This window comes from Schistocerca americana, chromosome 5 (genome assembly GCF_021461395.2).
Source record: "Schistocerca americana isolate TAMUIC-IGC-003095 chromosome 5, iqSchAmer2.1, whole genome shotgun sequence".
Taxonomy (NCBI): Eukaryota; Metazoa; Arthropoda; class Insecta; order Orthoptera; family Acrididae; genus Schistocerca; species Schistocerca americana.
This window is the reverse complement of record NC_060123.1, coordinates 672,560,132-672,587,173: the sequence shown is the minus strand read 5'-3', so window position 1 is coordinate 672,587,173 and position 27,042 is coordinate 672,560,132. Positions and strand designations below refer to the sequence as shown.

Here is a 27,042-nt window from a genome sequence, read left to right as displayed (position 1 = left end):
CTCAATGAATGACATCTTACTGTCGGCTAAAAAAATGGGGAAGGGAAGAGTTCCAAACAGAATTGTATATTTGAGTCCCCATTTTGTGGGAGTGTTAAAATACTAAAACGGACAAATTTATTTTTGTGTTCACTCAGTGATATCATTCGTACTGTGCTTGGTCGTCCTTTTTGAGAATGCACTGAGTTTTGCATAGCCAGATTTGCTGAATCATTGTTGTCTGCACTGAGAATATCTTTGTATCTCACATCTGTATTACCTACACTTGTGTGATTTTTAGTAGTGTTTTATATTATTATTTGTTGATTCACAACTTATTATTTTAATGGTAATACAGACATTAAACTAATTAACACTATTTGGAATCTTATAGGATTTTTTACTGTCACTTTACAAAATAGTTTGTGGCACAAATATATGTTAGCTCTCTTACCTTGTGTTTCCCTTTCCATTCCTGACTTTTAAACCATTCATATGTCACTGGAGTGGTACACTGTTAGTTGACAAACCATTATGCCAGACACAGAAAACCTTAAAGGTATTCTAAGCAGCGCCACATGTCGTGTTTAAAAAATGAAAGTAGTGCAAAGCAGTAAGCAACATACATTAAGCCAATCAGAGGAAAAGCTTTTAAAGTATAGCTGGCCTACATTGGAAAACAATTAATGGAACTATGGAAATAAATAATGGGCATTCTGTAGCTGTTCAGTTATAAGGTAAATGGAAGCAATGCCAATAGTACCATTAAGGCAAGAAAAGAAACTAATTTTTATTCAGGAAACAAACAAAAAAGAAACCTACCTTACTCGGTGTAAGTCCTATATGGTATACAAGTTTTGGATCATTATCTAGTTCAGTCAGTAAATGTTGCTGCTGTTGTAACGTTAAAGCGCCCTTGAATGCTTTTGCCATTAGACGCTTTGCCTCTACTCCTTCACTGTTTGACACACACATTGTGACATCATATGCTGCTTTAAGCTCCGAAACACCAGTAACATTTAGCCACACCAGCTGGAAGCAGTTCATAAGAAAATTAATGATAATAGTAGTGTTAAATTTATGTAAGGAACAAATAGAAGATGAGATACAGCAGCAGAATTATCCAGTAAAGAAATGTTTCAATGCAGTAGGAAATGAGTACTCAACAGTCAAAAAAGTAGAAAATATTCCTAAACATTACAATATTCTTCATGGAATATCAGAACATCATTAAAGGGCTGTCATATTAAAAACAACATGTCCTCAGTATCACCAAAAAAAATTCTCACCTCATCTTCACAACTATGCAATGGTGGTGCTAAACGAAGAAATTCTGGCTTGTAGTATTGATCAACAACTGGATTGTTGCCTGTTAAGAGAGCTTCAGCTGTCTTTTTTGCAATGTTCTGCTCAGAATACATACTGAAAATAAATAATAACTTTAAAAGAACCAGCACTTCTAGATAGAGTTAGTATGAACAGTTCATTTTTATTTAGTTAGATAAACAGAGAAGATGAATAACAATACAGGTATTCCAAATTTAAACGGCAACATCTTAACATCACAAGAAAAATGTAGAATAATATGAGACCTTGTTAAATACCGTCAGTTTCCCAAATAGAAAGCTAATATGAAAGAAATGAGGTACCAACAGAAGAAACCTGAAACATGCTGGAGAAGGGGGATGATGTCTGAAGGGAAAATGTAAGGAAATCAGATGAATGTACAGTTAGGATTAAACAGACAGGACTACAACAACTACATTGCAAGTTGAGAATGAAGCTCTACATTGCAAGTTGAGAATGAAGCTCGCTCTCTCTCTCTCTCTCTCTCTCTCTCTCTCTCTCTCTCTCTCTCTCTCTCTCTCTTCCTCCCCCCCCCCCCCCCCCCCTCTATTCCCTCTTCCTCACTCTGTCTTCTGGCTGGTTAGAAGCACCCCCATGAATTCCTCTCCCATCCCAACCTCTTTGTCTCAGTGTAGCACTTGCAACTTATATCCTCAATTATTTGTTGTATGTATTCCAGTCTCTGTCTTCCTCTACAGTTTTTGCCCTCTACAGCTCCTTCTAGTATCGTGGAAGTTATTCCCTGATATCTAACATATGTACTAACACCCTGTCCCTTCCTGTTGTCAGTGTTTTCCATAGAAGTACGTTGCTTTCTTTGCTTATGCAAAGAACCATCTTATTCCTTATCAGTCCACCCAATTCTCCATATTCTTCTGGAGCATCATATCTCAAATGCTTCGATTCTTTTCTGTTCCAGATTTCCCCTAGTCCATGTTTCACTACCATACAATGTTGCGCTGAAAACTTACATTCTCAGAAATTTCTTCTTTAAATTACAGCCTAGACTTCTCTTGGCTGGAAATGTCCTTCTTGCCTGTGCTAGTCTTCTGTTTACACGGTTCCTTAACTTTGTCTACTTCATGATCATTTCTGTCATCTTTCTTAAGTTCACTCTGAATCCATCTTCTGTCTCATTAGGCTGTTCACTGCATTCAACAAATCCTGTAATTCTTCTTCGCCTTCGAGGATGGCAACGACATCAGTGAATCTTATAATTAATATCCTTTCACCCTGAATTTTAACTCTCCCCCCCCTCCCCCTCCATTGAAACTTTCTTTTATTTCCACCATTTAATCTACACACTTTGATCCTTGTCTTTTATCTTGTTTTTCCTTTTTCATTCTTGTACGTAGTACAAGTTTATATGCCAACTAGCTCTGCAGATGATGAAGAAATTGATGAAATGTATGACGAGATAAAAGAAATTATTCAGGTAGTGAAGGGAGACGAAAATTTAATAGTCATGGGTGACTGGAATTCGTCAGTAGGAAAAGGGAGAGAAGGAAACATAGTAGGTGAATATGGATTGGGGGGAAGAAATGAAAGAGGAAGCTGTCTTGTAGAATTTTGCACAGAGCATAACTTAATAATAGCTAACACTTCGTTCAAGAATCATGAAAGAAGGTTGTATACCTGGAAGAATCCTCGAGATACTAAAAGGTATCAGATAGATTGCATAATGGTAAGACAGAGATTTAGGAACCAGGTTTTAAATTGTAAGACATTTGCAGGGGCAGATGTGGATTCTGACCACAATCTATTGGTTATGAACTGCAGATTGAAACTGAAGAAACTGGAAAAAGGCGGGCATTTAAGGAGATGGGACTTGGATAAACTGAAAGAACCAGAGGTTGTAGAGAGTTTCAGGGAGAGCATAAGGGAACAATTGACAGGAATGGGGGAAAGAAATACAGTAGAAGAAGAATGGGTAGCTCTGAGGGATGAAGTAGTGAAGGCAGCAGAGGATCAAGTAGGTAAAAAGACGAGGGCTAATAGAAATCCTTGGGTAACAGAAGAACTATTGAATTTAATTGATTAAAGGAGAAAATATAAAAATGCAGTAAATGAAGTAGGCAAAAAGGAATACAAACGTCTCAAAAATGAGATTGACAGGAAGTGCAAAATGGCTAAGCAGGGATGGCTAGAGTACAAATGTAAGGATGTAGAGGCTTGTCTCACTAGGGGTAAGATAGATACTGCCGACAGGAAAATTAAAGAGGCCTTTGGAGAGAAGAGAACCACTTGTATGAATATCAAGAGCTCAGATGGCAACCCAGTTCTAAGCAATGAAAGGAAGGCAGAAAGGTGGAAGGAGTATATAGAGGGTTTATACAAGGGCGATGTACTTGAGGACAATATTATGGAAATGGAAGAGGATGTAGATGAAGATGAAATGGGAGATAAGATACTGCGTGAAGAGTTTGACAGAGCACTGAAAGACCTGAGCCGAAACAAGGGCCCGAGAGTAGACAACATTCAATTAGAACTACTGATGGCCTTGGGAGAGCCAGTCATGACAAAACTCTACCATCTGGTGAGCAAGATGTATGAGAGAGGCGAAATACCCTCAGACTTCAAGAAGAATATAATAATTCCAATCCCAAAGAAAGCAGGTGTTGACAGATGTGAAAATTACAGAACTATCAGTTTAATAAGTCACAGCTGCAAAATACTAACGCGAATTCTTTACAGACGAATGGAAAAACTGGTAGAAGCGGACCTCGGGGAGGATCAGTTTGGATTCCGTAGAAATGTTGGAACACGTGAGGCAATACTAACCTTACGACTTATCTTAGAAGAAAGATTAAGAAAAGGCAAACCTACGTTTCTAGCATTTGTAGACTTAGAGAAAGCTTTTGACAATGTTGACTGGAATACTCTCTTTCAAATTCTAAAGGTGGCAGAGGTAAAATGCAGGGAGCGAAAGGCTATTTACAATTTGTACAGAAACCAGATGGCAGTTATAAGAGTCGAGGGACATGAAAGGGAAGCAGTGGTTGGGAAAGGAGTGAGACAGGGTTGTAGCCTCTCCCCGATGTTATTCAATCTGTATATTGAGCAAGCAGTAAAGGAAACAAAAGAAAAATTCGGAGTAGGTATTAAAATTCATGGAGAAGAAGTAAAAACTTTGAGGTTTGCCGATGACATTGTAATTCTGTCAGAGACAGCAAAGGACTTGGAATAGCAGTTGAACGGAATGGACAGCGTCTTGAAAGGAGGATATAAGATGAACATCAACAAAAGCAAAACGAGGATAATGGAATGTAGTCAAATTAAATCGGGTGATGCTGAGGGGATTAGATTAGGAAATGAGACACTTAAAGTAGTAAAGGAGTTTTGCTATTTAGGGAGTAAAATAACTGATGATGGTCGAAGTAGAGAGGATATAAAATGTAGACTGGCAATGGCAAGGAAATCGTTTCTGAAGAAGAGAAATTTGTTAACATCGAGTATAGATTTAAGTGTCAGGAAGTCGTTTCTGAAAGTATTTGTATGGAGTGTAGCCATGTATGGAAGCGAAACATGGACGATAACCAGTTTGGACAAGAAGAGAATAGAAGCTTTCGAAATGTGGTGCTACAGAAGAATGCTGAAGATAAGGTGGGTAGATCACGTAACTAATGAGGAGGTATTGAATAGGATTGGGGAGAAGAGAAGCTTGTGGCACAACTTGACTAGAAGAAGGGATCGGTTGGTAGGACATGTTTTGAGGCATCAAGGGATCACAAATTTAGCATTGGATGGCAGCGTGGATGGTAAAAATCGTAGAGGGAGACCAAGAGATCAATACACTAAGCAGATTCAGAAGGATGTAGGTTGCAGTAGGTACTGGGAGATGAAGAAGCTTGCACAGGATAGAGTAGCATGGAGAGCTGCATCAAACCAGTCTCAGGACTGAAGACCACAACAACAACAACAACAACAACAACAACAACAACAACGTATTGAATATTACTCATCTTTCCCTACAGCTTAGTCCTATTCTTCTCAGAATTTCAAACATATTGTGGCATTTCTCACTGCCTAACGCTTTTTCCATGTCGCCAAGTTCTATGAATAGGTCTTGAGTTTCTTTCAGTCTTGCTTCCAGTCTCAAGCACAACGTGAGGACTGTCTCTCTGATGCCTTTACCTTTTCTAAAGACAAACTGGTCCTCATCTAACAGATCCTCAATTTTCTTTTACATTCTTCTGTATATTAACTCCAATTTCTTCTTGTCCCATGTCATCAGACAAGTTCTCCCTCTCATAGAGATCTTCAATGTGCGCTTTTGATCTATCCGCTCTCTTGTCTGCATGTAACAGCGGAATTTGCACTGCACCCTTAATGTTGCCATCTTGCTTTTAATTTCACTGAAGGTCATTTTGAATTCTCTATGCAGGTGAGTCCTTCCTGTGATAATTTCTACTTCTTCACTTTTTTTCTTGCAGCCATTTCATCTGGGCTGCCCTGCACTTCTTATTTATTTCATTCATTAAGTGATTTATATTGCTGTCTTTCCCTAAAATTTTTTTGTACTTCCTTCTTTTGTCAATCAACTGAGTATTTTTGCTGTTACCCAAGACTTCTTTGCAGTTACCACACTAATACCTATGTTTGTTTTTCCAATATCCGTGATTGCTCTTTTTAGAGATGTCTACTCCTCTTCAACTGAAAACTGCCTAATGTTATTCCTTAGTGCAGCACCCACATCTTTAGCAAACTTCAAACACATCTCTTCCTTTCTCAGTTCTTCAAGATCCCACTTCCTTCCATAATGATTCTCCTATCTGATTCTCTTACACTTCAGTCTACTCTTTAATATTACTAAATTGTGATCTGAGTCTATTTCAGGTTCTTGGTATGCCTTACACAACCCATAATATGATTTCAAAATCTCTGTCTCACCATGATGAAATCCAGCTGGAATCTTACTAGGTCTCTGGGACTTTTTTAAGTATATCTCTTGCTCTTGCGAATGACAAAGCCACTGGCAGAATGTGCTTTTTATACTGAAAGTCTTTGGCCTCCTTGCTGGCCTAGAACAGATGGAACAAATCAAAGGACTGAAGAAGTTATTGAAACTACAATACTTCACTGGATACAGAAAGAGCAGAAACGGGTCATGGAGAATGAGAGAAATGAATAAGTGCTTAAGAAGAAAATATCAAAGATTACACACAAATATTAGCTACAGATGTCACATCAAATAAATAGGAGTAATGAAAACAGTCAGCAGTATTTCCTGTTGACACTGGCCAATGGATAGCAAAAGAAGCAACAAGAAGACTCAAAGAGAAAAAAAATATAAGCAGTGTACTGACATAACATACAGGTAAATGTGAAACACTCTGCTTCTTTTACTTGTGTTACTGACAGTTTTGACTGTTAAACCATTACTGAACGCACAAAATATGTACCAGACAAAAAGTAATTTTTTCAGATTTTTAAAAATCTGTAAGTTAGCAAACAAGAGTATGGGAATGAATAAACACACAAACTATGAGTTAAGCAAGTTCCACCATAAGAAAGCTATGTGCAAAATAAATGGGGGTTCTACACACACAGCCCTAAAATCATCAAAAGTTGTATACTAGTGTTAGTGGATGTGGATAGTGCTCATGAGAGTAGTACAACCACTTGTTTACCACTTGAAATTTTGAAGATTTAAAACTGATAATTTTGGGTGCACTTATGATAGGTAAACAGTATATAAAAAACAGCAACCAATCACGACAGTAGCACAGAGCAACAAATTAGCACTGATTTACACAACTGAACAGACACTGGTGAAATTAGTATCACTGTTGTACCTTATCAGTCACTGATGTTATGCCTGGTCTTTGGAAGACACTTCCAAGCGCATCTCAGTCATTAATGCCCAATCTGGTCTTTTCCATTACAAACACCTACCCTCTGGCATCGTCAGCATGCCGACAATGTTTCAACAACACTTGGAACGTTTGATGCAAGGAGTTTTGAGTACAGCTGATTATCTTGACAATATCCGACTCACTGGTAGAAACATGAAGAACCTTACAGAAAATTCAGAAGCCTTATTCAGTGTTCTCCAACAACCCAATTCGAAGTGTAACAAAGAGAAACGCTATTTTTTACCATAAGCTGAATATGTAGGGCATTTTTCGGTGCTTTAGGGATGCACACAATGTACACAATGCACACAAAATCTGACAGTTTCAAGGTTGGGTTGGGTTGTTTTGGGGAAAGAGACCTGACAGCGAGGTCATCGGTCTCATCGGATTAGGGAAGGATGGGGAAGGAAGTTGGCCGTGCCCTTTGAAACAAACCATCCCGGAATTTGCCTGGAGCGATTTAGGGAAATCACGGAAAACCTAAATCAGGATGGCTGGACGCGGGATTGAACCGTCGTCCTCCCGAATGCGAGTCCAGTGTCTAACCACTGCGCCACCTCACTCGGTGACAGTTTCAAGGGATACCTGACAACTAAAAACAGTGTTGTGCCAGCTGAACTACTACTGAAAATCCCCATTCAGTGATGATTGCCAAACTATTCCATCAGCTACTTTGCAAAAATCTTAAGTGGCATTAGCACTCACGATAAGGCTTTTCAAGACTAAGCAGGCACTCCTCAAGCAAACGTGCCTCATGACTTATGGTTAAGACCCCAGGAAGTTACCAACTGTCATAGCAGATGTGTTGGACTATGGCCTTGGAGACATTATTTCCCACAAAATCAATGGGGTGGAATGCCGATTGCATTTGCCTCAAAAGCTCTGACACCTTCACAACACAATTACACTCAATTAGAGAAAGAGGCTTTGGTCATCACCATCTTGGCTCTCAAAAATTTTCGTGATTGTGTATGGACAGCATTTTCATCTTTTAACAGATCATAAGCCACTTCTGACATTCTTTAACTCTCACAGAGATGTACTTACCAACATCTCACAGTGCCTGCATCGTTGGGCATTGTTCGTCTCTGGATACTGCTACAATATCCATTGCCACTCAACAACGTAGCAAGCATACACAGACACATTATCCCATCTCCCAGGGGAAGGTCTGCTTCCATATGAACTCTGAGTCACAGGCTGCCATCACACATTTGCTTATAAACCCCAAACCATAACCTCGCAGACACCAGAGGATCCCATCCTCAGTGACATAATCGAGTTCAAGAAACATGGGTGGCCAGAGGATTGCAAAATCATCCAACACGCCAAGATTCAGGCATACTGGCACCATTGGCATGAATTATGAATTCTCAGTGGTGTCGCCCTGTTGCATGGGGACAATGGTCACACCAGGGTCATCATACCAAGAGCTCCCCTACACTGGATACTGACGCTGCTCCATCAGGATCATTGGGGGAGTGTCATCATGGGAGGACTGGCTCAACAATGTTTCATGGTTTATTGTGGCTTGCCAGGCATGCCAGAGCAAGTAGGCAGCCCCAGCACATCAATCTTTCCCATGGCCTAAAGCAACACCCCTTGGTCCCAGTTTCATCTGTATTTTGCCTGGGTTCCTCTAGGTTGATCCTGGTCAAATTTCCCTATGTTTCTCATAAGCAATCAATTTCATCGGCAAAAACCATACAAGCCTTAGTATGCACTTTTTCCGTTGACATTCTACCAGAAACCACAGTTTCGGACAATGAGACACAATTCACATCGGCAGGATTTTGCTGCTTTTGTGAAGAAAACAGCACCCAACTGGCCCATACAACACGGTTTTGTCTCGTTTCCAACTGCCTGCCGGAAAGGTTTGTCCACATTTTTAAAATCAAAGTGGCACCAACATCATGGTCTCGATGACAAGCTTACCTCATTTCCTGTTTGTATTGCTCCACATCACAGGACAGGACTGCAACAACCACAGTTCTTCATTGTTCATCCCTCCAATCATTCACCCCCACACTGATAGCCTCCCAACCATTGCTATTCTCCTCAGGATGACATGTGTGCAGTGGTGTTCTAAAAGGGCCACCAACACTGGCTGCTCACTCATGTCACCTGCCTGCTTGGCAGAGCCAAGGCCAAGATCCAACTGACAGATCAAACCAAGAGCCACAACTGCCTCAATCCAGTGCACCCAAGATTTCTACACGATTTTTGTTCACGATCTGGTACATCCAGCACCCAGGAATGGCAGCCACCACCACTGGTGGCAACATCTTCAGGATCCAGCAGCCTCAAGAATCAGTCTCCCAGCTGACTTGTCTTTAGCAGCCAATGCCCCTGTTCCAGATGTTGACAGCAGTAGACTGGGTTTGCCACAATCTTCTGACATCAGTAGCAATGATGCCTATATGCATTGCTATCTCTCCTTGAGGGTGGGTAATGAGTGGGGATGGGGAGGGGGAGGGGTGGCTGCTATATCTAGACAAAAAGCGCACCAAGATAACAATACAATGCCAAAGGTTGCCTAAATATGAGAGCACAGGGACAAGAACAAGCCCAAACAACCATATCCTTATTATAAGAAAAACAACACCAGGCATGTTATTCAGGACAATTTAGGACACTGCCACTGTGACTCAGGGCATTCACACTTAAAACCAGCATCATCCCTAAGAGGTGCAGCTAACATGGGGACAATTGTTTCCTCATATCACATGGCCGAAACAATCTGTGATGAATTCATCTGCCAGCCAGCACTTAAGCCATCACGTATGTCATATCAAGCAGCTGGAGCCACCAGCAATCTTCGTCTTCTCCAAGCTGAGACTTGGCCTCTCAACGTTCGGCGTCCAAGGTTTTGGTACTTGGAATGTTAGTGAGATTGTGTTCAGAGATCATCTCACCTCATTGTCCTTAAGACATAGACTTCATCAGCTATTTAGTGAACTAGATGCTCTAGGCAAATTGTCTAGCCTATGTTAATTCTACAAAAGTGTTAAACTGAGGCAGTTACTTTGACTGCTACGCTATTTTGTATTCTGGTTCATTAATGCTCCAGGATGGAGATGAGTGGATTTATGTTAATATTAGTAAACCTATTGTTTGTTGTCTTCCCGAGTGTAAGTTCTTCTGCGGATCACTTCAGCTGAACTCAAATGCTGCACCCCATGTACTAGCACTTTTATGTTTTTTCCCACGTAACTGGTTTGCTTACATTAGATTTCTGTTTTAGTATGTTCACAGCCACTAAAACGTGATTATCCAAGCACTATTGCTTTTGTAAAACATGGAACAGGTGCAGGGATCAATGTTGGCCTCAACAATATCACCTGAGGTTTCCAATTGATTGTCTCGCATCAACTCCACGGAAAAGGGTGTTGCTACTGCCGTTCCCAGCATTCATCAGGAAAGCAGAACCATAGGCCATCCACACTGTCCATGTAGAACAGCATTTCATTGTCCCTGGACACTCAGGGGATACCCAGCAAGCTGCTTCTCTGTTGGCTTATGCAGGGGCTAATTAATGTCTGTTGCTTCTTGCAGCAGTTAAATCCAGAAGTAGAACTATATGGCTTAATCTATGAACATGTGAAAATGTGCTTGTTGGAATATTTTGAGTCTCAAGTTCAAGTGCCACCCAAGGGGGCATACACTTTTAATTATCATAAATGAAACAGACAGTCCTACTGGGAGTGGTCAGTTTCACTACAGTAACTTACCTGGGATTGACATTTTCTGTGCTCCAATGCTAAGTGCAAAAAGTCATGTGCTGACTCACTGGTTAGGGATACAATTGTAGTACATTCCCAGGAGAGGGGCCCCAGAATAACTTTCTCAAATTAAGTGACCCATCTTTAGCATCCTGACTTCCATTCATTTAGACTTTTGAGTAGTCAGTCCTGTCACAGGTATTTGACACCCACCCCACATGCAAGACTCCGGCTTGGTCCTGCCCCCCCCCCCCCCCACCCCCCTTCCCCCCAAGCACATTTTTCTACACACACACACACACACACACACACACACACACACACGATATACTAACTCTGGCCACCTCAGCACGACAGTGGTAATGTATGTATGAATTCTGATTTGTGTGTGTGTGTGTGTGTGTGTGTGTGTGTGTGTGTTTTCTACTTTAGAAGAACACCTTTTGGTCAAAAGCTCAAACATACAACAGTTTTTTTGTCAGGCCTGTCTGTGACTCAAAGCCTCCTTTATATGGTGAGAAGCAATTTATCCTTTTCATAATGTTGCCATCAGTTAATTCTGTTTGATGATGACTACAAGGCATTATGAAAGTCATAATGGTCACTGAAGATAAAGTGATTAACTTTAAATGGCTGAAATTTGCAATGAAATGACAAAAAAAAAGTGTATTCTCAGCTTAAGAGAGCTATTTTCAGAGAAAATTATTTCTGTCAAAGTGTACTGGGATGGAAGAGAGAGTCTAACTGCATGGAAATGGGTTTACTGTCCCTGTACAAATTGGTACAGACTTTCTTGTGTCTCAGGAACCCGCTGTTACCTGGAAACCACTTCAGTCACTGGGTGGAATCTACTGACTTTCTGTCGCCACTGCTGTTCCAGATTAGAAAGCATGGTGTACTGAACATCATGACTGGGGCAACTGGGAGAGAATCATGCTAAGGGTTCTAATGTCAATGACAGTTTAATGTAAAAAGCATTTTTAGCCACTAGGCAGTATACTGTTTCCTCTAAATCACTTCATGTAGCTGCTGTGATGGCCAATGGCAATCTTCTATTTGCCTAGTTTGTGATAGTGCGCAATGGCTAATGAGCTTGAAGTTGAGAAAATGTTAGTCAGTAAAATTTCTTCCTTCCCTTACTTATTGGTATAGCTAAAATGTCTAACATCTTACCATGGCAAATTTGGAAGATGACAATACTTTAGAACATGAAAAGCATCATGATCATTGTGAGATCATCATAGCTTATAGCATTCACAGGGGAATGGCATTTTCCTACGATATTAAAAGCACATGTCAATCTTTTATGCTGTGCAACAAGCTCTGACATAATTTTCATAAGTAACAACTATTGCCCCCACAGCATTTCCAATGTTAATAACACACTGGAGAGTGAAGGCATAATGTGAATGGAATGAACTGCACTTTGGTCAGACTTTTAACTTCAGTGTGAACCTTGAACCTCTGCCTACAGCACTCTTTGTAGAGAATGGAACTTTCTTCACTGTATCTCCCCCCTCCCCAATCAGTGCTCCAGCAAGAGTTCATAGACTGTATACAAAATTGTCATATTGTCTAGATATTCTAATGGTCATTTTTATGTTCCAATACTCCCTTTTAAAAAAGCACAATGCAATACCATTGTTGTTAACAAATGTCAGGCAGTGTAGTTGGTCACAGGTCTCTACTGAATTACCCTGCCCATTAACATCAACCACAACTATGTATTTTGACTATATGTCAAGATAACTGCATCAGATAAGCAACTGACTTTCTCTTTGAAGAATCTCTTCAACTCTTATCAAAATTCTAGCTATTCTTAGGAAAAGTTAACAAGTGTATTCAATTAACATACGGCAGTACTGCATTCATCTAGCATTGGTAGGTGCTTGCTCCAAATGGAAATTTGAATAAATGCTAGGTGAAGCCGTGTTACTGAAAGATTGATGTTTGCTCAGTTCTGGGACTTACTTCCACGCCATATTCAAGTTCCATATTTGACAGTGCTGTGTGTGAAGGGAAGAAGGAAGGAAGATTAGGATTTAATGTCTTGTTGACAATGAGATCATTAGAGATGGAGTTCAAGTTTGGGTGGGGAAGGAAATTGGCTGTGTTCTTTAAAAGGATACACACACACACACACACACACACACACACACACACACACACACACACACAAACAAACAAAGGGAAAGAATAGGAGGCATGACCAATGGATCCATAAGTGATTTCATAAATAAAGAAAACTTTCCAGATAAACAAACTGTGCATAGATTTACAAATATGACATAGCTCCTCCAATAATTTTACACAGTATTCTGACATATCTTCATCTCTATAAAAATTGCTAAAATACCTTACACCCACCCCCCTCTCCCCCTATTCTGATTATCACCTCATTTATCTGTAATTTATGACAGTCATCATTTTTCTTTCTGTGCACAAAATGTGTACCACACTTTCACTTCTACAGTTTACCCTATCTACTGCCCCTCCACAGCTAAATACATTACTGTTCAATATCTTCAGATATCATTAATCTGTCTTTTCCTAGTACCTCTCATTTTGTCCCTCATCTGACAATTGTAACCAAGGTTCAACTGCTTTCAGTCTCTCCATTTGTGATCAAATTATTAGTGTAATATTTATGAAATTTTAGTTTTTTTCCTGTGTACTTCACTAGCACAACATAGATCTGTCTCCTACACTGAAGTATGTACTCCTCACATGAAAAAAAAACAGCTGTTTACCTCATCAGGCCCATTCTTGGCTCTGACCTATTATCACCATCAGGGAGAATTACAGGAATCCCACTTCTACAAGTAAGAGGCAACTCAGACTGCCGCTCAGCAAGTGCCAGCTGAATGCCAGTGATATCTACATTAGGATGTGTATTTGCCAGATCACTGTTTAATATTTGGTTTGGAGTCTTTTTCAATACCTGTAAGCAAAAAAGACATTTAGTCAGACTTGCAGTTATGTAAATTTCTCTCATGGCAGAAGCACATTTCTTACTAACCTCTTTTGTGGGATTCGTGATCAGATGCATCAAGAAGTTCTTCTCTACTTGTAGAAGTCGTGGTAACTGTCCAGCATATTCAAGTTTCCTAGTTGTGAGTTTGCTGACTTCATCTGGGGGATGCTAGGGAAAAAGAAAGACACTGACTACGCCAAGTAAACAGTTCCATGTGTGCAAGGACTTTCTAGAAGAAAAATTCAGAAATATGTATAACTACGCAACTGAAGCTTGAGCACTATTCACCAAACAGGAGAAGCTACACACATCTGTTGTTGTCTCTCAGCAATCCAATGGGAGGCGAGTGAGGCAGGAAGGCAGGGAGATCACTCTCAAGGAGGACTTTGTTCTAAAGCTTAGCAAGATATCTTACTTTCTTATGAGCATGTCTGTTTGTTAGAGCCTCTCACATTTGATGAGTATGGATCTGTCCTCACATTCACAATTAAATCAATATCTGGATCAACAATTTATATACATCTGATCATCAATTTACATACACTTGCCGACAAGCCTTGTCACCGCACTACCCTCAGTAACTAATTCAGAATATTTCACCATTTGCAGTACATGCTGTCATAACCACTTCTATCTATGTTTGTATCAAATACTGAGAAAGTGGTTTGTTTTTCCTTTTTGTTACTGAAGCATACTGGTAAGATGGAACCACAAGCTGACTATTTTCTTCTTTTTCCAGAGCTGCAAAATGTATAAGGGGCAGTCAAATGAAAATAAAGACAGATGGAGAGAAAGTAAGTAAACTGTTTATTATGTTAAAGTAATTGCCACAATTGTTAATACATTTACCCAAGGTCAATGCCTCCATGGAAAATGTTTTTGGTTGCCTATGGAACTGGGATTTTACCCAGATGAGCACCTCTTCATTTGAATCAAATCAATGTCAATGACCACTAATGTCTTTCTTCAAGGCTCCGAAAATATGGATATCACATGGGGAAAGATCACGACTGTATGGAGGATGTGTAAGGAATTCCTAGCAAAATCTTTGTAGTATAATCAAAAGAACATGACAACAAAATACCCCCCCCCCCCCCCCCATACACACACACATTGCCAAAGTTGTTTTGACTGTGCTGCAGATATTTTGCTAGCAAGCACTACACCTACTCTGTACAGTCCCAGTCCCTCCCAGTGAGATTTTCATATTTTTGGAGCCTTGAAGAAATACATTCATGACCATTTATTTGCTTTGGATGAAGAGGTGATGTCTGGGTTCAATCACAGTTTTAGAGGCTTCTGTAAACATTTTTCCATGAAGGCATTGACTGTCTTCTCTCTCAGTGGAATATATGTATGAGGAGTGTTCAATAAGTAACGCAACACTTTTTTTCTCGGACAATTTCAGTTGAAGGTTGTGGGACATCATTCCTGCTACAGTTCCTATAGTGTCATGGAGTTCCAACAGGTGGCAGCGCTATGCATATATGAGGTGTGACTGGAAAGTTTTAAGAATGGATCCGCTACTGCTTACTGGCATGAACATGGAGGGTGTGGAGTGAATGCTCTCTGACAGGAAACTGCATTTCCTTTATTCAGTTAGTTGTGGCAGCTGGCTGTGTGCGGGTCTTTTAGGGCTTGTTGCCGGATTCTGTCTGCATGAAAATGGGCGAGAAACAGAGCAACGAGATTGTGTGAAATTTTGTTTTAAAACCAGGAAATCAGCTTCTGAGGCTTACGAACTATTGAAAACAGCTTTTGGAGATTATTGTATGAGCCAGTCAAATGCTTTTGTCTGGTTCAACAGATTTAAAAATGGCCGCGAATTACTTGAAGATGTACCATGGTCCAGCCAACCTTCCACTTCAAAAAAGACTGAAAATGTGAAATTTCGTGACTTAGTGTGCTCTGATCGTAGACTTACAATTAGGGAGATGGCTAATGAACTTAATTTAAGTTTCTATGCTGTTCTGTCAATTTTAACTGACGATCTGAGCATGCGTCTAGTGTCCACAAAATTCATTCCAAAAGTTTTGTCAAGTGACCAGAGACAATACTGACTTGAAGTGTGCCAAGAACTGATTAATCAAACTAAAAATGACCCAGATTTGTTAAATATGGTAATTACAGGTCACGAATCATGGGTATATGGATATGATCCTGAAACCAAAGTGCAGTCTTCACAGTGGAAGACTTCGGGTTCACCACAAGACCTGCCAAGGTTCAGTGCTTGGTGCAGGGAGAGGTAATTTAGCCTCAACATAAACAAATGTAATACATTCTGTATACATAGAAAGAAAGACCCATTACTTTATGATTACACGATTGCAGATCAATCAATGGAAGCAGTCTCTTCCATAAAACATCTAGGAGTATGCATAGAGAGTGGTTTAAAGTGGAATGACCATATAAAACTAATCGCAAGAAAGGCATATGCCAGACTGAGGTTCATTGCAAGAAGCCTCAGGAAATTTAGTCCATCAACAAAGGAGGTAGCTTACAAAACCATCGGTCGGCCAATACTTTAATATGGCTCGCTAGTATGCGATTCTTACCAGATAGAACTGGTAGAGGAGATAGAGAAGATCCAAACTAGGGCAATGCTCTTCTCCAGCGAAGGGTGCTACTTATGCCACTGACGCTTCTTAATTGCTTCAGTGACTTCCGGCGACCAACAAGGGACTGCCTTATGCCTTGGGCACCCTAAAGAGCGTGGGATCGCACTTTCTGCTGCAGAAACAATTGTTGTAGTCACCCACTCAACCATCACATCGATGTCACCGTGTGGGGGAGATTCAACAGTGACAGCAGAGGTGCAAGTTTCCCAGACCGCCTTGTTTAAAGCCCATCTGGGCAGACATCCATGGGCCTGACACTGGGGCAGTGACAGGAAGATGGGGGAAGAGACTTACAAGCAGTCGTTCTTCCCACGCACAATTCGTGAATGGAACAGGGAAGGGGGGATCAGATAGTGGTACAATAAGTACCCTCCGCCACACACCATAAGGTGGCTCGCGGAGTATAGATGTAGATGTAGATTATAGTCACCACGGTTCCTGTAATATCCCTTATAGCTGTGGAGGGCAGGGGTCCACACTGACGGGAACCAGGTTTCCTGGAGGGCAATGCAGATAGCAGGTGTAAAGCTTAACAGTTGCCGTAGTTCAGCCAGGTGGTGGAAAAAACTGCCACAATTCCACTGGAGGATGACATCGTCATGAGACTGGGAAGGTATGGAACATTCAACAGGCAGTTCACATCTCGGGGTCAACTGCTGCCACCTACTTATTGCCCGAGTAGTCTATATCCATTGTATCCGAGGGTCTGGCAAGATCTAGGTCCTCAGCGGATGCCAGAATCTCCAGCCCATCCTCAGACGCAGAGCTTGTGGGTAGTGGTGGGGTGGGTGCCACCGCAATTTCCTTGGTCTTAGGGGTCTTCTTTCTGGATTTCTCTTGCTGCTCCTTGGGTTACCCGCATTGGGAGGACTTCACTCGCTCAGTCTCTGGGACTGAGGATGAGCGCGATGCCCTACGAACAGCTGCTTTTGAGCTCTTCAGCCACTGGCGGGTGTCTTTTTTTCCACTAGCAGAAACCTGGGAAGTGAGTGACCCAAAGGGACCCTTCTTAGAGAGAGAAGCCAATGAAGACTTACGCTTCACCGGCTTAGAAGTGGGGATGGGCATCCCCGATGGTTGTGGGGGGGGGTGGGGGGGGGGGGGTGTTGCTCCCGAAGTAGGTGGTGCGGGAGCAACAGGGAGGGAAATGCCCCCACCATCAAAGGGGCAGATGTAGTCTTCCTGCTGTGAGAGGTGAATGGGGTTGGCGGAGCTGATGGTTCCACAACTGTTGTAGCGGCGGCATAAGACGATGTCATACGTACAGGATGTAGGCGGTCAAATTTTCTCCTAGCCTCAAGTGTAGGTAAGTCAGTCCAGGGCCTTGAACTCCATGATTTTCCTTTCTTTCTGGAGAATCCTGCAGTCTGGCGAGCAAGGCGAATGGTGCTCTCCACAGTTGACACAGATGGGAGGTGGGGCACATGGAGTATTGGGATGTGATGAGTGTCCGCAATTTCGACATGTGACACTGGAAGTACAGCGGGAAGACATATGGCCGAACTTCCAGCACTTAAAGCACCATATCAGGGGAGGGATACAGGGCTTTACATCACAGTGGTAGACCATCACCTTGATCTTCTCAGGCAATGTACAAAAGAACACACTGTGATAGTAAACGGTGAGAATACTTTCACAGCAATTGCTTGGATGGTCGTGGCAAGGGGGACAGCAGAGGAGTGGTATCTGTCATCAAGAAAAATAGCCACTCCACCTTTAGCCCTGCCTACTGTAGTATCGTCTTTCCCGTATATGTGGTAGCCCCGTAAGGTAGGTGTGTCTGTGACTTTAAAATGCGTTTCTTGTAAGCAGATGCAGAATGGTTTATCCTGGACCAGCAGCTGCAATTCTTCCAAATGCGAGTGATATCCATTCAAATTCCACTGCAACACAGAAGTCCCTACGGAAGCCATTGGTTAGCGATGATGGTTCTTTCCTTTCTTCCTCATAGGCGGTGATTTACCGGGGAGGTCAGGGGGAACGATAGCTGGTTCCGTGTTCTCTAGTTCTTCTGATTGGAAGTCCATTTCTTCAAGAGCATAGTCGCCATTAGAAAGGGAGAGCGCTCGTCGATCCGAAGGCTTACCTACCGCTTTCTTGGACTTAGAACTACTGACAAGAGGAGGAGGCTGCCTGGGTTGCTGGGATGGCTTAGGTGGCTTCTGAAGTTGGGGAGTAGTATGTGGCTTAGGTGGTAGGTCTACTGCTGACGGCTTCCGAGCGACATCAGTTGCAAGTGGAGCATTTCCCCCCGCAGGTACAGGACAAGTGCATGTGATCGTACTTGAATCTGTGGCCTGAGTTTGTGTGAAGGCATCACACTTAGCTATTGGTGTTTTAAGGGCTGATGCAAAAGAAGTTGTAAAACCCAATGGTTGCATGGCTTTGTAAGCCTTTTTAGCTTCACCATAGGGTATGCATCTCTGTACTTTCAACTCTTGAATTTTATTTTCCTCGTTGTAAACCTCACACTTTCTGCTCCACACTGGGTGATCCCCAGAGCAGTTAACACATTTCGGCAGAAGTGTACAAGAAGTCCCTGACTTGTGAGCGGAGCCTCCACAATCGCCACATGTAGCCTTCCCATTACATCCCATACTGGTATGGCCAAACCTTTGACATTTTTAGCAGCGCATGGGGTTAGGAACAAACGGGCGAACCTTACGGCAGATATAGCTGGCAAGGATATATTCCAGCAATTTGAGAGTACTAAACGTTAGAATAAACGTTGCCGATTTTTCCAATTTGCCACTGACTCTCCTCATACAATTCTGCACCTCTTTGACACCCACATTCTTCAACTCTTCACGCAACTCCGCGGGGTCCATCTCCATTATATCGGAGTAGGTAACCACGCCCTTACTATAGTTAACGGCGTTATGCAATTCAGCCTCGATTGGGTAGTCACCTAAGGCCTTACATCCCAGCAGCTTAGATATTTGGGTGGAATTAGCAGTTTCCACCAAAAGCGTTCCATTACGTAGTCGTTTGACACGTTTCAGAGACCCACCAACACCTTCCAATGCCTTGTTAATATAGAAAGGGGATATCTTCTCAAAGCTTCTCCCATTTCGCTTGATTACAATAGAAGTGTTATGGCACACTAATGCCCTGTTACTATTATTCAGACTTCTTTTCGAGAGGACTGACCAACCGAGCTCTCTTTGAGGAGTGGGTGTAGGTGTTGCCTGATGGTACACCCATCCCGTCAGGATTGGAGTTTCATGAGACAGTTCCATAAGAATCCCACAAGACGCTAGGGAAACTACCGTCGACCCAGGCAGAGCCCTGCATGCCTGATTCAACTGGTGTGCGGCAGGTGCCCCAGAGGTTGCTCGCTAAAGAATGTTTCACCTCAACAGCCATTCACCTCCTCAGCACGTAGCACACCTTGAGGGTGAGTTTTTTTTTATAGAGGTGGGTATCTTCCTCGCAGTCCAGGCAGTGAAGTCAAGAACCCCGTTCTCCAAAACACAACATTCCACCGCTGCACTGCACGGTGGTCATTGAAGTATGCCAGGGCTTATGGTGACAGAGGACTGGTGGGGCTTACCAGTCCCAAGCTCAGGAACCCCGGGGTCGCCAAGCCCGTACTCAGCAAATGAATGCCGAGCCCCTGAGGGGTACAATAATTTAGTTTTAATAGAGTTTCCAATTACTGGTAGTCTCTCAGCTCATAATCATTGGTTTGTAGTCATCCAATAATCCTGACAATAAAATGCACCCTACCCACTCATGTTTCCCTTCAAAATTCAAAGTATTTAATTTATTACAAATGGAAATTATTTTGAATATTTATTCTCATGTACAGTTCTCCAATCAATTTGTGAGGAGTGTAGTCAACATACCAATTTTCCTGTAAAGTCCTCAGTCTTCATATACACTACCTGTTTTAATCCGTTCCAGGTGTCTTTGACAGTGGTTGTGTTCTGCAGGTGCATGTAAATTGCTGAATCAAATGCAATTATTATTTTGGCTCTACCATTGCTCACTTCCAACTTATCTGTTGTTTCACCTAAGGTACATTCCCATGGCTTTTCTATGTTGAAGATACATTTTCATTGCAAATTGTCTCTTATTGTAGTTGTCTCTTCCTGACATGTTTTCTATGAGCAGTAATGAATTTAATGCCATAATTACATCTTCAAACAGATTGCTTATCTTAGTTATTTTCCGTTTTGTAAATTTTAACAAACTGCATTTACTGGGCGGTCTGGGTAGCTTGGGCCCATAATCTATTGTTTTTAGCTTCAGTATTCAGTAAAGTGATTAAGCAAAGCTATCATGGTTGGAGGTAGCACACTTGAAATATTTTGTTATACTAATGCACACACATACAAACAAAAATAAAGTACATTCATGGAAATGAACAGCAAAAGAACAAATGTATCAACAGAGAGTGTTGCCATTTTGGGTCAACAAAAGTGTCCGATTCCACCCATCTGCATTGACCTGTGACATAATAGTGTTGTGGCATATGACGTCACTACAGCATGGAGGTTTCGAGTTGGTTATGTTTGCAGATGTGTTATATTTGATGTGCCCTCTGATGGAGGACGTAGACATGCTGAGTTTAAGGTGTGGTACTGGGTTCATTTGAGTTATTGTTGTCATCGTGCTAACATGGTTTTGAGTTTAGATAGTTGGTGCGACAATGGTGGTTTGTGTAACTGTTTTTAGTCAGTTATTAGAGTTCTTTTTTGTTTTTGTTTTATTCATTGTTTATGTGTATGGCATTTTTGTTAGGTCTGATTAGTTTGTTATGCAGAAAAAAGCTTAATTTTGTTATTGCTTTTCTTGTTAATTATGGATACGATAGTAAAGTTCATGAGTGTATCACTATGTTTTGAGATGGATGATGACATGATGTCTGTCATATAGTTTCTGCAAATTTTTGATAATTCTTGTTTTTTGTGTGTCATATATTTATGGTAGGCTGGTTTTGTTTTAATTGATGTAGTGATATGGGGTATTTGGGTTTCTGAGTTGCTGATTTTGGTTCCACTTTTCGGAGTTGTAGCTGTTTGTTTTTTGGTATCAATAGCTCTATCTAGATCAAGGTAAATGTCCAGTTCCCCTTTCTGGGGTAGCAGGTGTTGGCTTTTGACATCGTTATCTGTGGTTGAGCTATATAAATCAAGGGAAATGTCCAATTCCTGTAGTTTTACTAGTGTCATTCAATACCTGCAATTCAAAATTTTTTTTATATTGTTTTGAGATGGTGCAGTGTTTTTTTATTGTTATATATTTAGCTTGTCCCCACCCTCAACACCCAACTTTCCATGGTTGTCCTGTTAGTTTCATTTTATTTTTTGAGTGAGACGTTACTATGTCATTTTACTTGTGTCGGTGTTCACTGGCATTTTTATGTAGTGACGCTATTTTGTATAAGCTGAAAGTAGCATTTATGCCATAGTGACGATGTCGTGGGTCAAAGCAGATGGGTGGAATCGGATGCTTTTGTGATGCTGCCATTTCTAACTAAAACCATGGAAACAGAGAGCATCACCAAATCCAAGGTATACAGTCACACAGTGTGACGCCAGAATCATTTTAATACACAGAAAATATAATTAAGAGTTTTTTAAAAGACATCATAGCCGTGGTTGACTGTATGAAATATTTATTATTACGATAGCAACTTCGGCCTTAGGGCCATTTTCAAGTAACACTGCAAAAGTTACATTCTGTCAGAATATAAGACTATCTGACATGAGTACTTGTCGTCGACAAAATACAGCCTTCTGACTGCGAGAGTCCCGCAAGATCCGATGAGTACGACACTTATTACATCGTAAAATGCTGTTAAATATGTGCCGTATTGTCAGTGTTACCATCATTCTAATAATCTATCACAAGTAAAAGCTCAGGTGCACTTAGCATGTATTTTCACGCCTACAGACTTAGCTCCACATGTTGTCAGTGGACCTGAGTTTTTATTTGCGATAGATCATTAGAACGATGCTAACATTGTGTTGTAGTCATCGGATCTTGTTGGACCCTCGCAGTCAAAAGGCTGCATTTTGACGACGACATGTACTCATGTCAGATAGTCTCATATTCTGAAAGAATGTAACTTTTGCAGTGTTACTTGAAAGTGGCCCTGAGGCAGAAGTTGCAACTGTAATAGTAAATATTTCATACAGTCAACGGCGACTATGATGTCTTAAGAAATATTGTATGACTGTGAATCCCAGCCATGAGAAGTTAATAATCAAGAGTGTTGGGTATAGCAAGGCAAGTATAATACTAGCAGTACAAGAAATTCAAAAGAAAAATGTCATGCTTACCAACAAGTGCACAAACACTGCAGCAAAAGGATTTGTTGACATCCCTTCTCCTCTATACAGTTCATGTAGAAGACAAATAGCAGCCATTCGCTGTGTCGGTTTGGGTAATAGATCTGCTTGCTGCAGTAGCAATATAATTGCACATCCCACTATAAATGAAAAGATAAAATTCTATAACTGATTCTACTTCCAGGGTTAATTGAAAATATTCCAACTGATATCTATCAACAAAATGTAGGTATATAAAAAAGATATCCATGGTAAACGCCTCTGACACTGCTTAATTAATGTTCAGATATTAAGAGGATAAATATTCATGTTCAATTTGTTAAAAATTACATGTATTGTCGAAACGCACGCCGAAATGCCTGTTATACGCTTAAACTAAACGCCAATAAATGTACATAAATATTTTCCAAAAGATTAAAAAATTGGGGACTAGTGCAGCAGGGTCATTGTCCAAAGCCGACGGGTTGTATCCCCTGCTACACTAGACCCAAAAATTGAAGATCTTGATATTCTATTGACCACAGATACAATATCTAATTAAATATCCTCAGTAAAGTACTCTAAAATAAACGGAGACAAGTGAATAAATATAATGAACAAATTTTATCTATTGATGATATAAATACAGTCGTCAGGTGTAACCGCTGGAGTAACGTAACATACCCTTGTAGAAGTCCTGTTTAGAAAAGCACTGATGCATTTGGGCAGATAATGTTTCCAGTGTCTGGTTATCAACATTATCCTCGCTAAGAATGCTGTCAAAGAAAACAAAACTTACTAGATAATTCACGATATGGTAAAATTATAGCCCGTTATGTATAGTTATGCTACCTTAGTAAAGATGACAATTCTTTAACTGACAGAGACATTTTTTTCTCTTTTCAATAAATCTGGTGTTCTTAGAAACTGGGGGCGGAATGTGATGTTGATGTATGTAGATGTACTAAGTTCATTAGGACAATATGACACTCTCCCGCCACACTACACAAAGCACGCCATTTACATAAAACATATATGTAAACTCAGCAGACGCATCTTTTTTATGTATACAAATCCAAAGATATGATTCCGCCGCGAGAACCTAGATAGATCAAAGATCTTCTTTTACACTTGTGTCTTGCCACAGCCGCCGCGGATTACCGCATGCAACTAAAGCGTCGCCCAAGCAAGTGGCATGACATTTGACGTGGGTGTGGCGCCGTGTGCTGCTGTTTCCACACGTCACTATTTGCAACAACGTTATTCTACATTAAAGTCTTTTTACTCTCTTGATGTATTTCTTTACGTAAACATTTCTCCTTTTTAATTTAGGAATGACACACATGCATGTAATATTTGATATTGAATACTATAGGCTACCTCATCACTGAATTTATTTATACTTAGTTTAATACTGTACTTGTTTTTAGTGATTTTGTAGTTTATAATGTGGAATTATAATTTATAATGTGAAATATCTGTAATGTATGATCTGATTGTTTCATACTTCAGTTTCAATGTAGTAAATGCTCAAGTTTGTAATTATTAGCTTATTTTGTTTGGTATACATGATATGTCACAATTTGCAGTTATTACCACATTTAGTTACTGTTTATGTATATGGTTACAATATCTCAACTTTTAATTTTTTTCAACTATGTGAAACATGACTCGTACCATTTCCATGTAGTTCTTTTGTTTATTGGATCAACATAACATATAAAAATTAATGCACTACAGCATCAACTGACACACACACACACACACACACACACACACACACACACAATAGCGACACAGGCCATGCCTTGCTGCAGTGGCATTAAGAGCTACCTTTGACAACAACGAAGACACTTGCAAAAGAAATTATACATGAAGACGAAATTGCTGTCTACTATGGCAAACCAAGGCTTGTGTATATTTTATCTGTTTATTTATTTATTCATTGATTCTATAGCGTCGCCATGTGGATAGACATATTAAATAATATAAAATGTTAAACACATCAATGTGAAGAACATTACATGTGAAATCTGATTATTATTTTTAATACATGTTATGACTAATGAAGGATAAACGCTGTTTATGTGTGAATAACTGCAAAAGAATTTTACTTATCTAGGCAAAAATAACAAAAATTAATTTTTTTCCATTTTTTGCTCTAGCTTATACTTTTCCCTCAAGTACATCCATCTATATAACATGTAAAGATTTATTTTAAAAAGCAAAAAGAGATAAATATTTTACAGTAGAGGGACAGTACACTCCATAGACAAATTTCCTTATATGGATGTCACCATTATATGTACCAGTACAATATTTAGGGCCAATGAACACAAGACAAAATAATGAAAAACAGGTTTACAGATTGACACCACAGTAATCTTTTAACACAAGATTCCTCTGATAATACGCCCTAGTTTTTTCATTAAATGTTGCAATTTACAAATTAGATACACATCATGTTGCTTACATATAGTTTTAATCCTCTTGAATGCTCTGCCATTGGTCAATCAGATTGCTTATTTGTAATAACAATTTTGTATTCCACAGACCATTTGACTGAGTAAAACTATTTTTTAATAAATATGCCTTAAAGCTGGTTGTAAATTTTCATAATTTTTTTATGTCTTTGAGATCTTTTGATATTTCATTATAATGCTTGATTCATTAGCAAAACATAGACGAGCCTTTATTTATATATACGTCATGGAAGGTAGTGCGGCTGTGTTTTTTTCGAAGAGCTTTGGCTTTCAGGAAGGTAACGATAGAGATCTTTGTTGTCAAGGTATAATCGCGACTGCAGCAGCGATTCCAGCAGACGAATTGAAGCAGATGCTCTTTTATGTTCAGCTGGTTCATGCATTACAAATTTGGAAACTATGGCTGTATTTTCTTTCTTTGAAAGTGACATCCTGCTCACTTTATATTCTTTATTTACATAATGATGTACAGTACGAGAAGTACTTAAAAAGCTACACGAATGCTGCAGAAGTGAGCTAGTTTCGTGAATTATGCTCTAACAGAGCGAGGTGGCGCAGTGGTTATTACACTGGACTCGCATTCGGGAGGACGACGGTTCAATCCAGCGTCTGGCCATCCTGATTTAGGTTTTCCATGATTTCCCTAAATCGCTCCAGGCAAATGCCGGGATGGTTCCTTTGAAAGGGCATGGCTGACTTCCTTCCCCGTCCTTCCCTAATCCGATGAGACCGATGACCTCGCAGTTTGGTCTCTTCTCCTAAACAACCCAACCTACTTATGCTCTAATTTCTGCAAAAAATTACACTTCACTGCCAGGAAAGTAATCTTGAAATTAACTGAAACACCAGCAGAAATATGCCTGCACTGGTACCAGAATATGTTTTGTCTGCATAGGTGCTTAATTTGAAGATGCTCTTGTTTGTAACTAGCTTGTAAATTTTATGTTGAATTTTATAGGCAGGTGACAGTGAAACAAAGTCACCAATTAATTCCTTCTCACATGAGTCACTCTTTTTTATGTTTTTTTTACTGATGATGAGTGGTAGTTTCTTTTTATCAGATAATCCACATATTTTGAATATTCACTCGCATTTCCATGTTTCGTACTTAATTTTTATATTACTGACAACAAGTCTCAGAAGTTCTCATAACTGTGAAGATAAATTACAAACTTTTTGTAGGCGATAGAACACACACCAAAACTACCAGAATAATTTAACCTCCTCATCCACAATTGAGGATGTTAACCACTACACCACTTTAATGTCCTGGAATTCATAACTATGTCCTGTGTCATACGTCTCCTGAAACCTTTAAATGTCAGTAATTCATTATCTGACATTTAATATCAGTATATTGTACCTTTTCGAGAATTCCTCAGTGTACTATTGTTGTGGAACTAGGTTTATAGTAAGTTATTATGTAATTATAATATAAAACAACACAAAATTCGAGCTTGACGAAATCCAGTATGGTCTCAGCTAGGTGCTTCAGCCAATGTGCTTGAGTGGAGTGCAGCCACAGTATCTCTCATAATGTACAATGCAAATCAAGGCACCTCAAAACATAGTGGTCAGAGTCTTAAATTTAATATATTTATCTGGGTACAAGCAACCACTGAATCTGGTTTGGTGATCGTGCTTGGAACTCTTTTCTACATATTACTCAATCTTTTACCGTGTCAGAGTTGTAGTCCGAAATGTGTATCCACTTGTAATTGTCAAAATACCCCACTTGTTTTACAATTCAATGCAGTGGGTTCTTTGGTGACTTTCGGTCATTATT

General features: G+C 40.2%; 1 protein-coding gene across 1 annotated transcript in view; it reads right to left on the bottom strand.

Moving 5' to 3' along the window:
* The window catches only part of LOC124616091 (CCR4-NOT transcription complex subunit 11), a 103,987-nt gene extending 80,121 nt beyond the window's left edge, over positions 1 to 23,866 (bottom strand). The window contains exons 1-7 of the mRNA XM_047144343.1: positions 23,626 to 23,866; positions 23,458 to 23,549; positions 22,786 to 22,934; positions 13,923 to 14,045; positions 13,654 to 13,844; positions 1,269 to 1,401; positions 802 to 1,011 (exon numbers count right to left, since the gene is read on the bottom strand). Coding sequence (XP_047000299.1) covers positions 802 to 1,011; positions 1,269 to 1,401; positions 13,654 to 13,844; positions 13,923 to 14,045; positions 22,786 to 22,934; positions 23,458 to 23,549; positions 23,626 to 23,663 — 936 coding nt within the window. The 5' untranslated portion in view covers positions 23,664 to 23,866. The remainder of the gene's footprint in view (positions 1 to 801; positions 1,012 to 1,268; positions 1,402 to 13,653; positions 13,845 to 13,922; positions 14,046 to 22,785; positions 22,935 to 23,457; positions 23,550 to 23,625) is intronic.
* Between the last annotated feature and the right edge of the window lie 3,176 nt (positions 23,867 to 27,042).